Source organism: Ambystoma mexicanum, chromosome 4q (genome assembly GCF_040938575.1).
Source record: "Ambystoma mexicanum isolate Mex_15411 chromosome 4q, UKY_AmexF1_1, whole genome shotgun sequence".
In the NCBI taxonomy this organism is placed as follows: Eukaryota; Metazoa; Chordata; class Amphibia; order Caudata; family Ambystomatidae; genus Ambystoma; species Ambystoma mexicanum.
The window spans coordinates 1,273,905,564-1,273,927,566 of NC_090928.1; the positions used below are offsets into that span (position 1 = coordinate 1,273,905,564).

The 22,003-nt window shown below is 48.1% G+C and overlaps 1 protein-coding gene across 2 annotated transcripts in view; it reads right to left on the reverse strand.

Moving 5' to 3' along the window:
- The window catches only part of LOC138468364 (phosphofurin acidic cluster sorting protein 2-like), a 1,643,699-nt gene that overhangs the window by 1,233,457 nt on the left and 388,239 nt on the right, over positions 1–22,003 (reverse strand). For both annotated transcript variants that reach the window (XM_069608896.1, XM_069608897.1), the window contains exon 2: positions 20,039–20,126. In XM_069608896.1, the coding sequence (XP_069464997.1) occupies positions 20,039–20,126 (88 nt within the window). The remainder of the gene's footprint in view (positions 1–20,038; positions 20,127–22,003) is intronic.

Genomic DNA, 22,003 nt, shown 5'->3' on the forward strand with positions numbered 1-22,003 from the left:
TTGGAAGGCACTGACAAGCTGGACGGAAAATAAGGCTGCATCCTGAAGATGGGTTGTATAGGCCTCGACAGTGATCTTATATGAGTAGGAGCCAGAAGCGTTGCTGCAGAGCAAGAAGATGAGGTAGCAGACGAGTGAACAGTCGTCGAAAAGGTAGTCGACGGGATGGGAGGCAAAAACCTGGACATGGTCGACAAGGTCATGGATGAAGGCGATGTAGGAGGCTTGGAGTGTTTTGTGGTAGTCGACGGGGTCATCGACTGTTTGAGCTTCATGGACAACAGTTTTCATCTACGGCTTAGGAGTGATAAGGCTCGAAGACGCGCTCATCTTCGAGGGCTTCGTAGATGGTGGTGTGAGAAACCTGAGGGCGTCTCACTGTCTGAACCCCAGGGGATCTCTTCCTCAGGTGGCATGGCACGGCCATCACCCTTGGATCCAGACGCGGGTGGTGGACAAGGGAGGATCACCTGGGTGAGGGGTCCTTGAGTAATGGGGTGAGACATCCGATGGTGAGATGTGGTATTCCCCCCCATCCGACACTTCATCCACTTTTATAGGTTGTTATGAATCCTGTCCCGTTGCCACCTCCCCAATTCCAACATTATGCCACCTCCCCAATTCCAACATTAAAGGGAGGCGTAGGAGAAGAAATATATCCCGACATCCCCTCAGTCACTATGGGACATCATCATCCAAAACGCTTTCACCTACAACCATACATCTGCCACGTTCACCCTGACAAACACAGATGTTTCCCTCGATCACAAGTAAAACTACAACTCCCATACTTCCTCCCCATTGCCTTGTTTCAAAACCATTAAGACGAAGAAGACGAGGAGGAACAGAGCTATGAAGATTGCCCACATGAGCCAATGTACCATGGATTCCTATGGGCAGTCTCCATCTTGCCCCATTAATGAGGACAGGCAAAGTCAGGCAATTACTTTTGACAACTCACACCTGACTTCCATTAAGCTTTCCCACACGGATAAAAGGTGGAGTACGAGAGTACACTCTGAGCGAGGCAAAAAACACAAATGAGCAGCGTTTTCCAGGCAGCAGATGAGCGAGTGGAGAAATGTGGCAAACTGAGAAGGGAGAATGAGGAAGGAGATACCCTTGACCTGGTCGGCGAGAAACCGTTACTTTCCAGAAGCCTTCAGATTAAAAGGCGTTAGGCAAGGAACCCAGACTGAAAAATCCTGCATTGCGTGTTGGAGATACCCAGGGCCGTCCTGCATAACTGGCCATGTGTTAGGCGAACCCCAGCACATCAGGCCTCCCCACATCAGAACACTGCTCACATTCCCCCAACATCTCCACCCCAGCTTCGAGGCTCAAGGGATTCGGTGAACCCACAGAACCGAAAACACCGTACCTTCTGTGGTGTACGGGCTCGATTACAACCTTTTCTACATTGGCAACTGCCTTGGAGGATATATCGCAGAAGGGGCGGCGTCACGTCATCACGTCGATCACGTGATACAGTGCGACGTTCCTCACGTGACCTTGGTGGACGTCACATGACCCAGAGACGTCACATGACCCAGGGATACACAGTATAAAGACCTGGGAGGCAGAACGATCATTGCTTCTCAGCTGGCTTCGGACCCTGTTTGGCGTTACCACTTGCTCCTTGCTACCTCGATCACGGAACTCTACCTCGGACTCTCTTGGACACCCCTTTGTACCTCTGCTTGGAACTGTTTACCTGTTGCCGGATTTTTGGACTGCACATCGACTTGTCTTTGGATCTTCCCTGTGTATCCTGCTGTACTTCTACGCCCGAGTCAAGCCCTATCTTACAGGTGGCCTACCCGTATCCACGCTCACCTGCGGTTCTACCACTCCAGGGACCGCTGTATCTTTTTGAGCCTCGAACCTCCCTACTAGGTTACCTGGGTCTCCAATACACCAGATAGGTAAGACACTTTAGATTCTTTTGTTTACCTGCCAGTATTGTGATTGCCTGGTGCTTAACCTCATTCCTTCTTGACAGCAGCATCGGTGTTCCAGAGGCTCCGTGGATCTGGGAAGACATCTCTCACCTGTGGCCTCAAGGGTCGCACAGCGGGTTTCTATTTGTTCCCCTGTGCGTCACTTGGGGACGGAGGTCTCATCGGTCTACACGACACTCAAGTCAGAACAGACTGAGAAGCCGTATAGTCGTGTTAGACGATGCAGGGATCCACGGACGAACCCATAACTGCTTTAGTTCAGGCAATTACAATATTAAGGGCAGATATGGCCGCCGCGAACACGGTGATCCATCAAAGGTTGGATACCATACAGAGCGTCCAGCATTCCCTTCCTGCAGACCCTGAGTTCGGAGATGGCAGCTCCTCCACTACACCCCCTCCTGTGGCTACAGTCCCGACTCCAATAATCCTCCCGACTCCTTCCCCTCTGGCTGCTCCTGAACGCTACCAAGGCGATCCCAAGAAATTCAGAACCTTTGTTAACCAGTGCAAGTTACATTTCTTATGCAGGCCTTTGGCTTTTCCCACGTCCACTGCTAAGGCCGCCTTCGCCCTTTCCCACTTAGCTGGAACAGCTGCTGCTTGGGCTAATCCCCTGTTAGAGAACAACAGCCCAGTTCTTTATGACTTTGATTTGTTGGTCCTGGAAATATCCCGAGTATTCGATACCCGACACAAGGCACAGTCTAGGGATTTGGAATTGCTGGAATTAACTCAGGGCAAAAGGACTCTGATAGATTACATCACCCGGTTTAACCAGCTAGTTGCGGAAACATCATGGCCAGAAAACAAGCGGGCGGTGGTCTTTTATAGGGGGTTGAGTAACACCATGAAAGACGCCTTAGCAGTGATCCCTTCTATGCCTACTCAGTATCAGGAATTGGTTGATCTTGTCCTGCAGGTAGACGCACGACGATCGGAGCGTAGAGCTGAATTGGGGGCCTCTTCCTCTCCTACTCTTGTTAGTACTCCCGCTTCCAGTACCGAAGAACCTATGCAAGTGGGAGGGTTACGCAGTCCTATTACAACATCTGAGAGGGAACGTAGAAGGGTAGATAATGCATGCTTTTATTGTGGCACCATTGGACATTTCGTGAAAGAGTGTCCTCGACGTCCCAAGAAGAATCAGGTTTTTCGGATGGCTCGACCTTAGAACCGGAGAACAGGTCGAGTGTCCCATCATCTTCTCCGGGTACCCCTCTTGCCTTTGCTCGTGTTCAGCCCATCTCCGTAAAGGCTACTCTATGTCCCTCTACGGGCCTTCTTCATGCAGTCAACATCATTATTGATTCCGGTGCCACTGGTAATTACATAGATATTGATTTGGCCCATTCCCTCAATCTACCCTTAGTGGTAAAAACACGACCAGAACATGTCCAAGCCGTAGACGGCTCCGCATTGGTTTCTGGTCCTGTTAGACATCAAACTGCACCCCTCTTGTTGAACATACAAGACATACACACAGAAACCTTAAGTTTTGATTTGATCACCGCACCTCAATTCGGTATCATACTAGGGATTCCCTGGTTACGTGAACATAATCCGCTGATCAATTGGCAAATAGGCACTGTACTCTTTGAGTCCGATATTTGTCAGGATTATTGTCTCCCGGTCCGTCAAGCCCCTGACACACCCTCTCGGGTCTTGGGAGCCTTAGCACAACTCACACTGACCGTTGACGATCCAGAAGTCATACAGTCCCATACTGTTGGGGGGTTGGTGTCTGGGATTCCGCCAGAATATCGGGCTTTTGAATCAGTTTTCGATCGAGGCTCGTCTGAGGTACTTCCTCCACATAGAACTTATGACTGCCCAATCGAATTGCTTCCTGATTCCACTGTTCCTTCGGGCAGGATCTACTCTTTGTCTCCTTCGGAGGAACAGGTGCTAAAAGAATATGTACAGAATGCCCTGCGTCTAGGACACATCCGCCCCTCCACTTCGCCGGCGGCAAGTCCTATCTTCTTTGTACCCAAGAAGGAGGGGGATTTACGTCCTTGTGTGGATTATAGGCGTCTTAACGCGATTACCAAGAAGGATAGATATCCCATCCCGTTAATTACTCCACTCTTAGATCATTTAACACATGCTTCCATTTTTACCAAACTCGATCTACGCGGTGCATACAATTTAGTACGCGTTCGCGAGGGAGACGAGTGGAAAACGGCTTTCTGTACTCGTTACGGCTTGTACGAGTATCTTGTCATGCCCTTTGGCTTATGTAACGCCCCGGCCACGTTCCAACGATTCATGAATGACATTTTCAGGGATATTCTGGATGTGTACATGGTTGTGTATTTGGATGACATCCTAGTCTTCTCTCGTGATCTTGATGACCATGTAAAACACGTCCGAGAAGTATTAACCCGTTTAAGAAAACATTCCTTATTTGCCAAACCTGAGAAATGCCAGTTCCATAAGACCTCTGTTGAGTTTTTGGGTTTCCATATCACCCCTGGGGCATTATCCATGAACGATTCTAAGGTCAAAGCAGTCTTAGATTGGCCAGTACCTCAAACACTCAAGTCCTTGCAGGCCTTTTTAGGATTCACCAACTTTTATAGGCGTTTCATTTCTTCCTTTTCTACGATTGTAGCCCCACTCACGGCCCTGACTAGTCCCCGGGTACCATATCAGTGGCAGAGAGAACAACAGGAGGCTTTTGAGACATTGAAAACCGCCTTTATTACCGCACCGGTACTCCAACATCCCAATCCTGATCTTCCGTTCATAGTCGAGGCAGATGCCTCTTCCTTTGCCCTCGGGGCTGTACTGTCACAAACATGTCCTAATACAGGCAAATTACATCCAGTGGCATACCACTCCCGTAAGTTTTCCAGTACTGAGTCTCATTATACCGTCACGGAGAAAGAACTCTTGGCTGTCATGGACGCTTTCCGTGTTTGGCGCCATCATCTTCTAGGGGCTAAACATCCCGTCACAGTATACTCCGATCATCGGAATCTACAAGATTTGGCCTCTCTGAAATGCATTAATAGCAGACAAGTCCGGTGGCATCTTTTCTTTTCCTCTTTTGACTTCCGTATTATGCACCGTCCTGGTACGGCGCATGGGAAGGCGGATGCCTTGTCACGTTCCCCGGGGGGGGGTCCAATTGCCTACGTTCCCCGACACTGTTCTCGGAAAGAGTCATGTGATTTGTCTCTGTACTCCCTCATTATCACTGATAGACTCGGTTCGATCCTGGACTAGCAACCATTCCGATCAGTTGCGAGAATGGGACCCAGTGTATTCTGATGGACTACCCTTCGTACATGAGCGCCTGTTCCTTCCCACACCTGACACACGCAATCTGGCCCTTGAGTGGTTCCATGACGCTCCCTTTAATGCTCACCCCGGACAAGACCGCACTTTGGATCTTCTCAAACGTTGGTGTTGGTGGCCTTCTATGAAGCGCGATGTTGAATGTTATGTTAGATCATGCGCAGTTTGTGCTCAGGCTAAACATCAAAGGGGTCGACCGATTGGGTTGTTGCTTCCGCTTCCGGTACCTCCTAGGCCCTGGCATACCTTGACGATGGATTTCGTTACTGATCTCCCAAAGTCGAAGGGCTTTGACTCCATCTGGGTGGTGGTGGACGCGTTCACTAAAATGGCCCGTTTTGTTCCTTGCAAAGGTATCCCTTCGGCTCCTGTGTTAGCGGATTTGTTTTTTGAACATGTGTTCATGCTATTCGGCCTTCCTTCGGTCATTATATCTGATAGAGGGTCACAGTTCACCTCTCGGTTTTGGAGATCCCTGACTAGGCTATTGGGCATTGATACCAGGTATTCTTCGGCCTATCATCCTGAGACCGATGGACAGACCGAAAGGACGAATCAATCTATGGAACAATACCTTTGTTGCCTTATATTGCAACACCAAACCTCTTGGTTGGCCGCTTTACGGCTTGCGGAGTTCGCATATAATAATGCGGCTCATTCGGCCACTGGTTATTCTCCTTTTTACGCCCTCTATGGCCAGCATCCCAAGGTCTTGCCGGTCCCTGATGCTTCTGGTTCTGCGAACCCTGCGGCCACGACATGTCTTAGGGATCTATCTGCCTTACACGCTAGTACAGTGGTTCATCTCACTGAAGCAAAAGCTGCTATGAAGGCCCGTGTGGATGGCAAACGTCGGGCTGCTCCCCCTCTGGTGGTGGGTTCCAAGGTCTGGTTGTCTTCACGTCATCTTCGCCTAGAGGGTTGTCGGAAGTTGCTACCTCGCTTTGTCGGTCCTTATGTGATATCAAAGGTTGTGAATCCGGTGGCCTTCCGTCTAGTGCTTCCCAGCTCTTGGCGCATCCACCCTGTGTTTCATGTCTCCCTCCTCAAACCTTGTCCCGACTCTGTCCGTCTTCGTGCCCCTGTTGCCCCAGTGTCCTTGACCTCTCCTGACGTTTTCGAGGTGTCGGCCATTTTGGGCTCCAGATGGTTTAGGGGTAGGATCCAGTATCTGGTGGATTGGAAGGGTTATGGCCCGGAGGAACGTTCATGGGTTTCCGCCTCTGACCTGAACGCCCCTCGCCTGGTAGCCCGTTTCCATTTAGACCATCCGTCCTGCCCACGGGGTCGTGGGCCGTTGGGGAGGGGCTATGTTAGGCGAACCCCAGCACATCAGGCCTCCCCACATCAGAACACTGCTCACATTCCCCCAACATCTCCACCCCAGCTTCGAGGCTCAAGGGATTCGGTGAACCCACAGAACCGAAAACACCGTACCTTCTGTGGTGTACGGGCTCGATTACAACCTTTTCTACATTGGCAACTGCCTTGGAGGATATATCGCAGAAGGGGCGGCGTCACGTCATCACGTCGATCACGTGATACAGTGCGACGTTCCTCACGTGACCTTGGTGGACGTCACATGACCCAGAGACGTCACATGACCCAGGGATACACAGTATAAAGACCTGGGAGGCAGAACGATCATTGCTTCTCAGCTGGCTTCGGACCCTGTTTGGCGTTACCACTTGCTCCTTGCTACCTCGATCACGGAACTCTACCTCGGACTCTCTTGGACACCCCTTTGTACCTCTGCTTGGAACTGTTTACCTGTTGCCGGATTTTTGGACTGCACATCGACCTGTCTTTGGATCTTCCCTGTGTATCCTGCTGTACTTCTACGCCCGAGTCAAGCCCTATCTTACAGGTGGCCTACCCGTATCCACGCTCACCTGCGGTTCTACCACTCCAGGGACCGCTGTATCTTTTTGAGCCTCGAACCTCCCTACTAGGTTACCTGGGTCTCCAATACACCAGATAGGTAAGACACTTTAGATTCTTTTGTTTACCTGCCAGTATTGTGATTGCCTGGTGCTTAACCTCATTCCTTCTTGACAGCAGCATCGGTGTTCCAGAGGCTCCGTGGATCTGGGAAGACATCTCTCACCTGTGGCCTCAAGGGTCGCACAGCGGGTTTCTATTTGTTCCCCTGTGCGTCACTTGGGGACGGAGGTCTCATCGGTCTACACGACACTCAAGTCAGAACACCATGTTGGGGAGGCGCAGCAGCCACCGTGGTTCCATCCTTGGCCCCCGAATCAAAGCAGCACCAGACAAATCAACACAGCTGGTGAGTTGGGGGGACTGATACAAGACCGGTCTGTGTTGAAGCTAAGGTTGCAAGCGGCAACATTGTATTTAGAGCAAAGAATATTAACATGTGTTATGAAAGACGCGAGTAAAGCTCAATTGCCGATGGATGTTTGAACTTTAATATGAATCAGAGAAGGTACGATACAAAGTAACAGAGTGGTCCGGCACTGCGGGTGTGCTCAATCGAAGGTCTCTGTTTGAGGTATCCAGCCAAGAAGTGGCAGAAGCGAAAGTGAAGTTTAAAGGTGAAACTTATATAAAGTGAATCAAAGTGGTCCTACGACGGTTTAAGCAAAATCCATCGCACAGTTGAAAGTCTTCAATTTCAATAAAGAGTGGAAAGCGAGATTACAAGGTCCGAGCTCGTCTGAGGGAAACTTATTGTGCACTTGTGTTTAAGGGGGTCCGAGCCAGACAGAGGGAGACCCCTGATGAACAGTAACCCTGAGAACTTGTGAATGTGAAAAGCCTGATGAAAAAGGAACTTTGGCATTTGTTTGTTAATCCAGATACTCTGCAAATAAGAGACTTATATTGGTAAAGAGAGTTTGGCGCAGAAGGCCCGGATATTTATGTTCTGAACTACATCATCGTGCTAAAGAAACCAGAGTGTGTGTGAAGCTCAAACGTAATGACTTGTCCCATGCTGAAAGCATGGGCAAGGGAGGCCAACTGCTCAACTATCCTGACATTTTGTTTCTTGAACACTTTTCTTTTGCATACATTATTTTCCCACACCATTTGTTCTTAGAGGTAAGGATTGGCAATAGGTTTTTTTAGTATAGGACCTTTTATTTTAACAGAGACTCCACTAGGACTGTGTTATTATTTGATGGCCGTAGCCTGCTCCCATCCTTAGATGTAGGGTTAGATAGGTGTTCAACCAACCGATTGAAGTTAAATAAACACCCTTGAACTGAGTCTTCACTGTTTTATGCCATGCCTTCCTTACAGTGGCGACAGGAACTTTCCATCATGGGATCTCGACCTCTTGGAAGAGGGAACAGGTTCTATGTGGCTACTAGGTCGCAGAGAGGTGCAACTCTTATGGTCTAGGTACGAACACTAAGGACATTCCTGGCGCCCGTCTTAAACGTAGATGTTTTTCAATTTGCTGGTGGAACAGGTGTTGTAAAGGCTTTTCTTGGCCTTGGAATTGGTCATGGTGAGCGGTAGAAAGGACTCTACACTGGGCTCAACCCTAAAGAAACAAAACTAAATGTATGTCCCCAGAAGGCGAGAACCAGGTGGGTGTAATAACCTCTAAAACCCAGTGTAATCAAGCACTTATCTGAAACTTTCAAGTAAAGCTGGGTGATGAAAATTCTTACAGAAAACGTTGAATAAAGCGCAAGCTTCGAAGAGGAGTCCCAACACTAAATGAGTGAAAAAACTGATGATGGCTACCAGGGGTGGAGCCACGGAAGGCACTGCCTATCAGCTACGGGATAAATGGCCCAAAACAACTATGAAAGAACACTCAAGTGAATGAAGATTCTGGTTTTCTTTGAAACTGCTTAAAGATCTAACGTTGGAGAAGTGATCTGTTTGGTGGGTTCACCTTCCCATTGGCTTGGTAATTTGTGGTTGAACATTGCTTAATGGTACCACCTCCTCCCCACCTTTTCTACCATGTCATTTCAGCTGCTATTAGGTGTTCTGGGTCTTTGCCTGTTTTACAGAGGTCTGTGGCTCAGATCAGGCTGTACAGTCATGGCATCCCCTTGAATGGACATCCCGGCCCTCCTATTTCCAGATGAATTTGCTTGGGAAACCTCAGACATCCTCACTCTGAGTGCCGACACTTGCGCTGCTGTATTGCCACCTGAGAACCCCATTGACCTTCTAATCACTTGCTTGGGCCAAACATATTTGACCCTTTTCCAGTAGCCGATTTGCTCTGGGTGTCTTTCCCTGGAAAATGGTACTGAGAAATAAACACAGGATTAGAAACTTCCCCTGGTTTCATAGCCCCGCTTGCCCTGTGGCTTTTTCTATAACTGGGGCATCTGTCTGACCCCCAGGTTTGCTAGAGGGGTGGTATGGGGTAGCTTGAGTAATCCTACCTGCTATTCCAGGGGTCGCACACAGAGCAGATGGCTCCCTCATGTCCACAGGAGCTCCCCAGCCTCCCTTCGTTACACCATCCACTGGTCACCTTACGCACACAAATACCCGTGCAGCCACTAAGCCCTCCATCTCAGGTCCTGATCTGCCTTTCCCTTCCTCACTCCCTCAAGCAGCACGGCAGCGGCGCACACAAGGGCATCTAACGCGCTATGGTGATACTCACCCATTGCAACGTTGGCAGCTGCCCTGGCGTCTTGGAGACAGTCGACGGAAATGCCGGCTTTTTTCTTTGCTTCATCACGCCCCCAGGAAGACCCGGCAGCGTTTTGAAAACTTGGGTCATGTGACAAGGAAACGTGCTACATCATCGGTCACGTGATGGGGTCATGTGACACTCCTATGCCCCTTCAAAACCGGAGAGGGAACGCTCATTCAGTGCTTCACAGCTGACCCAATCATGGAACTCTTCGGCGTCTTCCTGTCTCCACACCTTGATTCTGGACTTAGGACTGTTCTTCTTGGATTCCTCTGTCAAGCCCTTGGATACTGTTTTGCTCTGCTGTTTCAGGACTGAATGGAACTTGTGGACAGAGGCCCCATAATCTTCACGACCATCAAGTCATAACACCCTTAGTGGGTGATTCACTGGTGTATTTGTCACAAGGACCCTGAGCAGGATTCAGCCTGGATTCCAGCCCCACTACCTAAAGGCAAGTCAAGGTACTTTGCGTACACCATTAGGCTTCTACTTTCTTCATCACGCTCAATAGCAAGTCAGCTGACTCACTACGCTCACTTGGTTTGGATGAAAGTGGGTGCGACTGTCTCTTAGTATTATCAGGGAAACACAATGATCATCATTCTGTTATGAAATATTAATATCTGTGAACACATTTTGTGACTTTATTAGATGCAAAATATGTTTCATATTGAAGAAGCAAAACAGCCTCCTTGTTGTTTCTGGTGGAGGAGTTCCCATCCAAGTACACCCAATCCAGAGTGATTGCAGAGCTAAAAACAGCGGCAGTGGAACCAGTCCAGTCACATGTGGGTGCTGGGCTTGGCAAATTAATGGAGGGTATGAGATCATGGCCACGTTCTCAATTGGGCCCCATAGAAGACAGCAGATGCCACACACCCCAGAACAAGGCTGCACAGCTTTAATCATTGCAACTGGGTAACCTGATTGCAAACCTTCTCCTATGCTTTTCAGGGATTCATCGATGTGGTCCTACATAGACCATGATCACAACCTCTCAGAACCCCCAGTTACAGATGGAAGAGCCAAAGGAAATGAGTCCCTCTTTGATTTTCACAATACGATGCAACGTACAGCGGTACACACCCGTCTCAGCAGAGGGACGGGTGTGTAACAGCCCTGGGGCACTTGATAGTTAAATCTAGCATCGCCATTTGGCTGAGATGTTTGGAGAAAGGTCGCTCCCCAGCACCTTCAAGTGATATGCAGTCTTTCCATCAAATTAATTTCCATCGAATCATTATCCATCGAAATTAATTCATTGACATGCTTTCCCATCGAAAAGCATAGTCATTGAATGCATTTCGATGGATTTCCAACTAAGACATGCCTTTAAAATAGATGTATGGATGTTTGGGTTGGTAATTCAATGGGTTGAGGAAAGGGTTAATTTTGTTGGTAATTCAATTGGTTGAGGAATGGGGGTTGGGGTGGATTCGGGATAGGGGAACCCTTGGAGTTGGGGGGAGGTTCCCCCCAATAAACACCACAAATTGGACTTCAGCACTGGACAGCTCCCTCTATTATAGATTTCAGCACTGGACAAGATTTAATTTTTGAAAATGGGGGTTGGGGATGATTAGGGAGAGGGGACCCCTGGGAGTTGGGGGGCTTGGGGTGGGACTCCCCCAATATACAATAAACACCACAAATTAGAGGGCGCTGTCCAGTGCTGAAATACATTATAGATTTCAGCACTCGACAAGGGTTACATATTGAAAATGGGGGGCTTGGGGGTGTCCCCTTAGGGTTGGGGGGACCCCCCCTATAAACAATAAACACCACAAGTTAGAGGAAGTTGGCCAGTTCTGAAATGCTTTATATATTTCAGCACTGGACAGCTCCCTGTAACGTTATAACGTTATGCCTGTTTCATATACTTAAGAACAAAGCACACAAGTGAATAGGTTCAAGAACACTATTGCTCATACACACGAAATCCCACAATTTTTTTGTAAACTCTGCCGTTTCTTCAATGAGACAATGAGACAATACTCATAGAGGTTATATCGTAGAGAAAAATCTCTCAGACACAATTATTTTCTGGACACCATAAATGCGGCCATTGCGTGGCCTGCCCACTGACTCTGCAAAAGAAATTCTTTGAACATGACAAAGTACAATGGACAATGAATGATTTCACCAACTGTAATACCAAGGGTGTCATATACATAATACAATGCCCATGCAAACTCCTGTATGTTTGCAAGACCACACGTGCAATTAAAATGCGGATCTCGGAGCACCGTTCCTGCATTAGAAATAAGGTACCAGACAAGCCCTTAGTAGATCATTTCATTGCTAAGAACCACAGGGACACGGATTTAAGGTGGTTTGTCCTCCAAAAAGTTAAACCAGCCAAGAGGGGGGGGGGGGGATTTGAATAAAACACTCACCCAGTTAGAACAGCGGTGGGTACACAGACTGAACACCGTACATGCTGGTTTAAATGTTTCAGTAGAATGGAAATCCTTTCTGTAACCACGGATTCATGTGTTGTTGGTTTTCTCCCCAGTGCAATGTTGTTTCTACTTGTTTAAGAGCATTAATTCACCCTGCTCTACCTGTGTGAGTAACTGTCTGAATTGGCTTAACATACGTTTTTTTCTCACTATATGATATATGCACTGCACCCACAAGTATAGCCTGGTGTTTGTTGTGTTTTTTGATGACCATATGAAGCATGCATTCATGTTTCTATGCATTTGTAAGCACTTCTTATTTTGGCCCATTTTATTTGGCCCCACATTCAGCATACTATGCATACTATGTGTTCATGACATGCACCACTGCCGCAATACATTGACTCCTTTCGACCCGTTCCTGAATTTATTTGTGGTCGATGGTTGCTATGGCAACCTTTAGATTGAAAATAGTCCCTAAATTACTTTTTCATAATCACTTGAACATTAGGCACACTCGTACTTGTTTTAGTGCAATCATACTAGTCTGGATCAAGTGCTATACACCAATTCCTGGGGGCACTCGATCCCAGCCGGACTCTAAAATGGCCTCCATATAAAACAGCCTCTTTGTCCTGCCAACAGCGTTACTAACACTTTGCTGCCGGCTCTCCCCAGTGACTCAGCAGCTTGAGGAGACGCTGCCCGCTGTCTTTTTCTGCAGACTACCAGTTCTGCCTGATACACGATCCAAGGTAATTCTACTTCTGGGGTCCCCAGTTTAGACTAAAATGAGGATCCTGTAGTTCTGGACTCATTGTTACTTTGTATTTATCTTTTAGCCGTGCACCAAACGGCGGATTGCTGTTTTTAGAGAGAGCACTCCTTGACCTTCTTACCTGGATTTTGCCGGTGAGATGTAAGACTCATTTACATTCTACAAAGCATGTACTTTTATAACTATTATGTACATGACTCTGGAGGGTTTTTCAACTCCCCGCCAATAGTACTTTTGTATAGCAGGATTACCTAGAGACCAGCCAACGCGGCTAGCGGATCTCTTATACAGTGCCTGTGAATTTACCCCATAGGTAAGCTGTGTGTTTTCTAATCACATTGATTACACAATACCTCTGATTTATTCTTTTTAAATTAGTTTGCTCATACACCCGTCTGATTAAGGTCTCCCTCTCCTGCAGCACAGACGTCATTTCACACAGAACCCGTCCTGGTGATGGCCATATGAATGATGAGGCTCATCTAGCTCAACTCCAAATGGTCGAAACACCTGGTGTAGACGCACTATTTCCCTGAAACTACAGCACATATATTGCTGTCCGTACATGCAAATTTTTCTTTTGTGTCCTTGCAAATGTTTTATGTTGTTTTAAGAACCTTGTTTTGTAACTTCACACCATTGAATTGTGCATTTTTGACAAACCCCCACACAGATTGGGTTTGTTATACACACACTGGGCCTCATTACGACCCAGGCGGTCCGGAAATAACGGTGGCGGTAAACCCGCCGCCATCATTGTTTCCGGACCGCCTGAGTCCGACCCCTGCAGGCAGGAGGTGATGTTCCCACCAGGTCTGACCTGGCGGGTTTAACACCTCCCGCATGCAGGCGGACGAGGAAACACCGGCAGCATTACGAGATGCTGCCAGTGTTTCCATGATCCCCATTTCCATCGAGTCCCATAGGACTCAATGGGAATGGGGATTTACACCATTACGCCTCTGTGATTCCCGGAAAACCGGGGTTGTAATGCCCCGGTAATTCCGGGAATCACAGAGGCGGAATGGTAATACGAGTCCGGCGTTAACCAGGCGGTTTTACCGCCTCGGTTAACGCCAGACTCTTAATGAGGCCCATTGTCTTTATTTTTGCCTGAAAAACGCCTTGATACAGTGTGTTGAAAACATATTCTTGTTTGTTCTGTTGTGGTCCAAGAAACCATTTTGATGTCTGTTTCTCCCTGGAATTGTGCTTTCATGTATACCACTCACACAGTTCCAATATATAAAATAATTGTGTCTGAGAGATTTTTCTCTACGATATAACCTCTATGAGTATTGTCTCATTGAAGAAATGGCAGAGTTTACAAAAAAATTGTGGGATTTCGCGTGTATGAGCAATAGTGTTCTTGAACCTATTCACTTGTGTGTTTTGTTCTTCAGTTAACCCTCCTGGGTAGAATAGGTTCCATTCCAGGAGCCCAATTGTTTGATTCTGTTTCATATACTTTCCATGCAAATGATGTAAAGTGTTTATATAACGAAATCCTATTCGATGAAAGGGTTTCGATGCATAAACACTTTGCACTTTATGAATGGGAATTCGATGAAACATCTTTCAATGGAAATAATTTGATGGAACAAACCACTGATGGAAACATTTTGATGGAAAGACATGTAACCTCTTGAAGTTTTATGACACGAAAGTAGCAGCAAGTGCTGAATGTGCAGCCGCTGCCTGGGTAGTGAGCATCTCTGTCAAAGAGTCAAAGGCTGCCATCAGTAAGAAATGTACCAGCATCCTGCCCCAGGTGGCCAAATACTAGAAACTTGCCAGACTCCATATATAATCAAAGATTCTCCTTGCCAACATCCTGCCCCAGGTGGCCAAATACTACCAACTTGACAGACTCCCTATATAATGAAAGATTTTCCTTGCCAGCATCCTGCCCCAGGTGGCCAAATACTAGGAACTTGCCAGACTCCCTATATAATCAGAGATTCTCCTTGCCAGCATCCTGCCCCAGGTGGCCAAATACTAGCAACTTGCCAGACTCCCTATATAATCAGAAATTCTCCTTGCCAGCATCCTGCCCCAGGCGGCCAAATACTAAGAACCTGCCAGACACCCTATATAATCAAAGATTCTCCTTGCCAGCATCCTGCCCCAGGTGGCCAAATACTAGGAACTTGCCAGACTCCCTATATAATCAAAGATTCTCCTTGCCAACATCCTGCCCCAGGTGGCCAAATTCTAGGAACTTGCCAGACTCCCTATATAATCAAAGATTCTCCTTGCCAGAATCCTGCCCCAGGTGGGCAAATACTAGGAACTTGCCACACTCTCTATATAATCAAAGATTCTCCTTGCCAGAATCCTGCCCCAGGTGGCCAAATACTAGCAACTTGCCAGACTCCCTATATAATCAAAGATTCTCCTTGCCAACATCCTGCCCCAGGTGGCCAAATACTACGAATTTGCCACACTCCCTATATAATCAAAGATTCTCCTTGCCAGAATCCTGCCCCAGGTGGCCAAATACTAGCAACTTGCCAGACTCCCTATATAATAAAAGATTCTCCTTGCCAGCATCCTGCCCCAGGTGGCCAAATACTAGCAACTTGCCAGACTCCCTATATAATCAAAGATTCTCCTTGCCAACATCGTGCCCCAGGTGGCCAAATACTAGGATTTTCCCACACTCCCTATATAATTAAAGATTCTCCTTGCCAGAATCCTGCCCCAGGTGGCCAAATACTAGCAACTTGCCAGACTCCCTATATAATCAAAGATTCTCCTTGCCAACATCCTGCCCCAGGTGGCCAAATACTACGAATTTGCCACACTCCCTATATAATCAAAGATTCTCCTTGCCAGAATCCTGCCCCAGGTGGCCAAATACTAGCAACTTGCCAGACTCCCTATATAATAAAAGATTCTCCTTGCCAGCATCCTGCCCCAGGTGGCCAAATACTAGCAACTTGCCAGACTCCCTATATAATCAAAGATTCTCCTTGCCAACATCGTGCCCCAGGTGGCCAAATACTAGGATTTTCCCACACTCCCTATATAATTAAAGATTCTCCTTGCCAGAATCCTGCCCCAGGTGGCCAAATACTAGCAACTTGCCAGACTCCCTATATAATAAAAGATTCTCCTTGCCAGCATCCTGCCCCAGGTGGCCAAATACTAGCAACTTGCCAGACTCCCTATATAATCAGAGATTCTCCTTGCCAGCATCCTGCCCCAGGTGGCCAAATACTAGCAACTTGCCAGACTCCCTATATAGACTCCCTATATAATCAAAGATTCTCCTTGCCAGCATCCTGCCCCAGGTGGCCAAATACTAGGAACTTGCCACACTCCCAATATAATCAGAGATTCTCCTTGCACCTCGAGGTTAACAGACCCGCCAGGCTCTGTCCTTAGGATGGAGATGAGCAAAATATTGTCCTCAGAGACAGGAAAAAGGTCTGATTGGGTTAACCACTTAACTGGGATACTAAAGAAACTGGACTAACCACTTGGCCTATACCTAATAATTATGAGCAGTTGAAACAAGAGGTGGTGACCCACTACCAGGAGTCCTTGAAAGCAGAAATGCGGGAATCCCTTGGATTAAATAGGTCAGCTGCAGTTTAGGCATTGGTTTAGAAAAGGAATTCCTTCAGGCATGCGCATTTTATCAGAAACCAATGGAGTGCTGGCAGAAGCTATTTATACAAGTGGGATATGGTCAGTCGCCCAGTCAGTGCTTTACCCCCGCCGGGGGAGGATTTTGTGACAGTAAATTATGCTGTAGCAAATGATATTACAGGGATCGAAATCAAGATTGGAAAAGCAGGAGCTAAAACCAGCTCCTGAGTGTCCGGCATTAACCAGTAACCAGGAGCTATCACTGGGGAACAAGGAGCTAGTACATAGCGTTCCTGGGTGTTTGGCAATAACCAGTCACCAGGAGCCATCACTGGGGAACAAGGAGCTAGTACATAGCGTTCCTGGGTGTCTGGCAATAACCAGTCACCAGGAGCTATCACTGGGGAATCAAGGAGCTAGTACATAGCATTCCTGGGTGTCTGGCATTAACCAGTCACCAGGAGCCATAACTGGGGAACAAGGAGCTAGTACATAGCGTTCCTGGGTGTCTGGCAATAACCAGTCACCAGGAGCTATCACTGGGGAATAAGGAGCTAGTACATAGCGTTCCTGGGTGTCTGGCAATAACCAGTCACCAGTAGATATCACTGGGGAATAAGGAGCTAGTACATAGCGCTCCTGGGTGTCTGGCAATAACAAGCCGCCAGGAGCTATCACTGGGGAATAAGAAGCTAGTACATAGCGCTCCTGGGTGTCTGGCCAGGAGCTATCACTGGGGATCAAGGAGCTAGCACATAGCATTCCTGGGTGTCTGGCATTAACCAGTCACCAGGAACCATCACTGGGGAACAAGGAGCTAGTACATAGCTTTCCTGGATGTCTGGCAATAACCAGTCACCATGAGCCATCACCGGGGAACAAGGAGCTAGTACAGAGGTGTCCGAATGCTTATTTATAGATTGTCCCATCATACAGAATGAGTGTCACATAGCTATGTTTGTTCAGCATCAGTTGGGATGGAGAGGCAAAAAGTAGCTCCTGGTAGTAGTTGGTGTCAAGCTAACCAGGCTACTTTAGGCCACAAGAAGAGCTAAATAGCTCCCAACACCCCTCCATTTCGAACCCTGTATTAGTGAGTCAGTGTATGCAAAGACACGTAAAGGTTCAGGAGTAGTTTCCTGAAGAGCTGACAATTTATAAAAAGGGTTCATGTAGCAATGAGGGCCTTCTTTTCTTTTTTAAGTGTTAAATACATTTTCTTTTTTCAACAAAACATTTGTATTAGTGGTTTTCATGAAGGTAGACAAGTACCTCATAGCAAGTAAGCAGGCTATTTTTTATTACTACATGAAAAAGAAATCCACAAAGAAAGCTTTGTTTGAGACCATTATAAATCAGGAAGGATTGCGGAAAGCAATTTCCAAGGTCCTTCCACAAGCTGAGGTTCTGGTCAAAAAGATTCTCATGGTTCTATAAAACTCATAGTTTTCAAAGGGGTGGGCTACATTGCATAGTAATGTACAGACCCTACAAAACTATGTAGGAGCTCCATAGTCTTTGCATGTCACGTAGGAGATCTGTATGTTGGATGTGACATCCGGTGGCCATTTAGACCACACGTGGCATTGTGGGATCCTACTATGACTATGCAAGGACCCTCCAGACTTGTACATGGGAATGCAGGCCACACATGACACGTAGGGGCCCTACAGAGTATGCATGAATTTGTAGAGGCCCTGGAGACTAAATTCCTTCACAGGGCACCTGTAGAGTTTATAGCACTTTGCTGGGGACCTGAAAACTGAGGGCGACTTTGTAGGTGACTTGTACACTGTGCACGACATGCAAGAGCCCTATAGCCCATACAAGCTATACAGGGTACCTATGCAAAGGGGGACAGCACAGACTGTACATGGCATGTAGGGCACCTGGGGACTAAACATGGCACCATGTGGGCGCCTCATAGACTGTAGTGTACATGGCATGTAGGGTCCCTGGGGACTATACATGTCACCATGTGGGGGCCTCACACACTGTACATGACATGTAGGGCACCTGGGGACTATACATGGCACCATGTGGGGGGTGCATAGACTGTACATGACATGTAGGGCACCTGGGGGCTATACATGGCACCATGTGGGCGCCTCAGACTGTACATGACATGTAGGGCACCGGGGGACTATACATGGCACCATGTGGGGGCCTCGTAGGGCACCTGGGGACTATACATGGCACCATGTGGAGGCCTCATAGACTGTACATGACATGTAGGGCACCTGGGGGGTTCATAGACTGTACATGACATGTAGGGCACCTGGGGACTACACATGGCAACATGTGGGGGCCTCATAGACTGTACATGACATGTAGGGCACCTGGGGACTACACATGGCACCATGTGGGGGCCTCATAGACTGTACGTGACATGTAGGGCACCTGGGGACTACACATGGCACCATGTGGGGGCCTCATAGACTGAACATGACATGTAGGGCACCGGGGGACTGTACATGGCACCATAGACTGTACATGACATGTAGGGCACCTGGGGACTACACATGGCACCATGTGGGGGCCTCATAGACTGAACATGACATGTAGGGCCCCTGGGGACTATACATGGCACCATTTGGGCACCTCAGACTGTACATGGCATGTAGGGCACCTGGGGACTACACATGGCACCATGTGGGGGCCTCATAGACTGAACATGGCATGTAGGGCACCAGGGGACTGTACATGGCACCATGTGGGGGGTTCATAGACTGTACATGAGATGTAGGGCACCGGGGGACTGTACATGGCACCATGTGGGCGCCTCATAGACTGAACATGACATGTAGGGCACCGGGGGACTGTACATGGCACCATGTGGGGGGCTCATAGACTGTACATGACATGTAGGGCACCTGGGGGCTATACATGGCAGCATGTGGGGGCTGCATAGACTGTACATGACATGTAGGGCACCTGGGGACTATACATGGCACCATGTGGGGGGCTCATAGACTGTACATGACATGTAGGGCACCTGGGGGCTATACATGGCACTATGTGGGGGGCTCATAGACTGTACATGACATGTAGGGCACCTGGGGACTGTACATGGCACCGTGTGGGGGCTGTAGGGCACCTGGGGTCTACACATGGCACCATGTGGGCGCCTCATAGACTGAACATGGCATGTAGGGCACCTGGGGACGTTGGGCGCCTCATAGACTGCACCTGGGGACTCTACATGGCGCCATGTGGGCGCCTCATAGACTGTACATGGCATGTAGGGCATCTGGGGACTGTACATGGCACCATGTGGGCGCCTCATAGACTGTACATGGCATAGATGTGAGCTGCTGACAGTGGCTTTATTCGCTCGCCATCATGGTGTTACCTGGATCTTCACAGCGATGACCACAGAATTCAGCTCCTTGTCCAGTTCTTTCAGCACGGTGAGCTTTTTCAGCGTCAGGCTGCAGAGCCTGCAAGGGAAAGACATGAAGAGAATCTTAACGTAGGAGTGCACTCTACCCCCAAGCACAGCACTCTGCTTTTCTCTGTTTATACTGCAAAGCCTTCCAGCAGCAGCGCAGGGGCGCTCACACAGCGGGCGGGGGGAATGGGATGGGGAGGGCAGATGGAGGTGAAGCAAGATAAAATTAACTGGGTTTAGGAGGGTTTAGAGGATTACCGAGGCTGTGCCAGGACGCCTCACCCAGAGGGAGCAACAGGGCTGCCATCCCCGGAGAGAGACAGCCCAGCATGGCGGGAACCGACCCTATATCCAGGGCGCACTTTATTTATAACCCAAAGCACTTAATCCACTTGTGTACAGGATGCAGGATTCGAGATGCTGGCATGTGGCCATCGCTTTCATGTCAATGATGCCCTGGTGTGCACTGGCGGGCTGCTGACAGAGCCATCCCAGGGCCTGCTGGCAGACACAGCTGGGGCCATACAGCAAAGCCCCCTGTATGCCCTGCCTGCACCCCTGGGCACATCCGTGCATGTCCTTACAAGCGTACCCGTACCCTTATCGGTGCTGTACATACAAGTCACTGGTCTGAGGCTTCAAAATGCAAAGCCCAGCCAAATGCTGGCCAAATACCGGCTGGCCTGGAAAAGAGACAGTCTGACACCTAGCCCGTCCCTCTGCCATAGCCAACTGGAAGAGAGACAGTCTGGCAGTGATCAAACCATCACACCTAGCCTGGCCCTCCGGCAAGAGGTGCCCGGCGTGCATCTTCTGCACCCCCCCACCACCTCAGGGCACCAGCCTTTAATGAGACGGAACTGCCGACACCCTCACCCTCGAGAGAGTACAATCAGACTCTCTCCAAGCAAAACCCTCTGCCTAGATATTTTCAGATCCCAGCCAGCCTTTCCACTGCATGCAGAATTACTGCACATACGCCAATGCACTGTGTGGAGGCAGCGAGAGTGTGTGGTCGTGCACAGCCCTTCTGAATTCATCGAACAGCAGAAAGGCAACCTCATAATTGGCCATTAGGATGTGCAGATGTTGCAGTGGTACACACGCATGTACTTTACTGCTGTGTGCAAGCTCAGGGCCTAGTGTATGCACTGAAGACATGGGGAATAACATTCGGCTACATTTTGCAAACATTAGTTCTGTTGTGTAAATACCCAGACTATTTTTGTTTTCCCCACACAGGAAGGTATAGAGAGTATACATTCAAACTTATTAAAGTAGTTATAACGTGGAAAAAAAGCCAAAGCAATTCGAAATGCACACAGTGACAGTGCCTCCACTATTCACTTGCAAGACAGGGCCACATCATGATCCAAAGCAATGACGTCACGGTACTAAATGGCCTAAAGGCTCATGTGAAATTGCCAAATTGAGTTATTCTGATCCATCTGAATCGTGTTTACCCAGTGCCTAGATTCCATATGGAGAATGGAGCCTATAGAGTCTAATGTGTGTCTGATTCGTGCGGCAGGAAATCCGTAGCCTGCGAAGCGAATAATGAGAGCCAGGGTCAGGTATCTTCAAGCATACATGATGGTATACAAGGCTTTTTTCCACGTTATACCTGCTTAAAAAAGTTTGAATGTATACACTCTATACCTTACTTTATGTGTACAAGTATTTAATAACATACAGGAACGTTGAGAACTATTAGAACTAGAATTGAAACTTCTCTTTGGAACTATGTTTTATTCCAAGTTTCTCAGCTTAACATCGATTGGACAGGTCTGTAAATTTGAATACAACCATGTTGAATGAACTGGCTAAAGGCTACTTTAATTCATACCCCCTTGTTAATCTAAAGCTTGTGTTCCATTGTTCTTCTTCCCTTTTTCTTTCTCCATTACCGACCTTCAACTACCAACA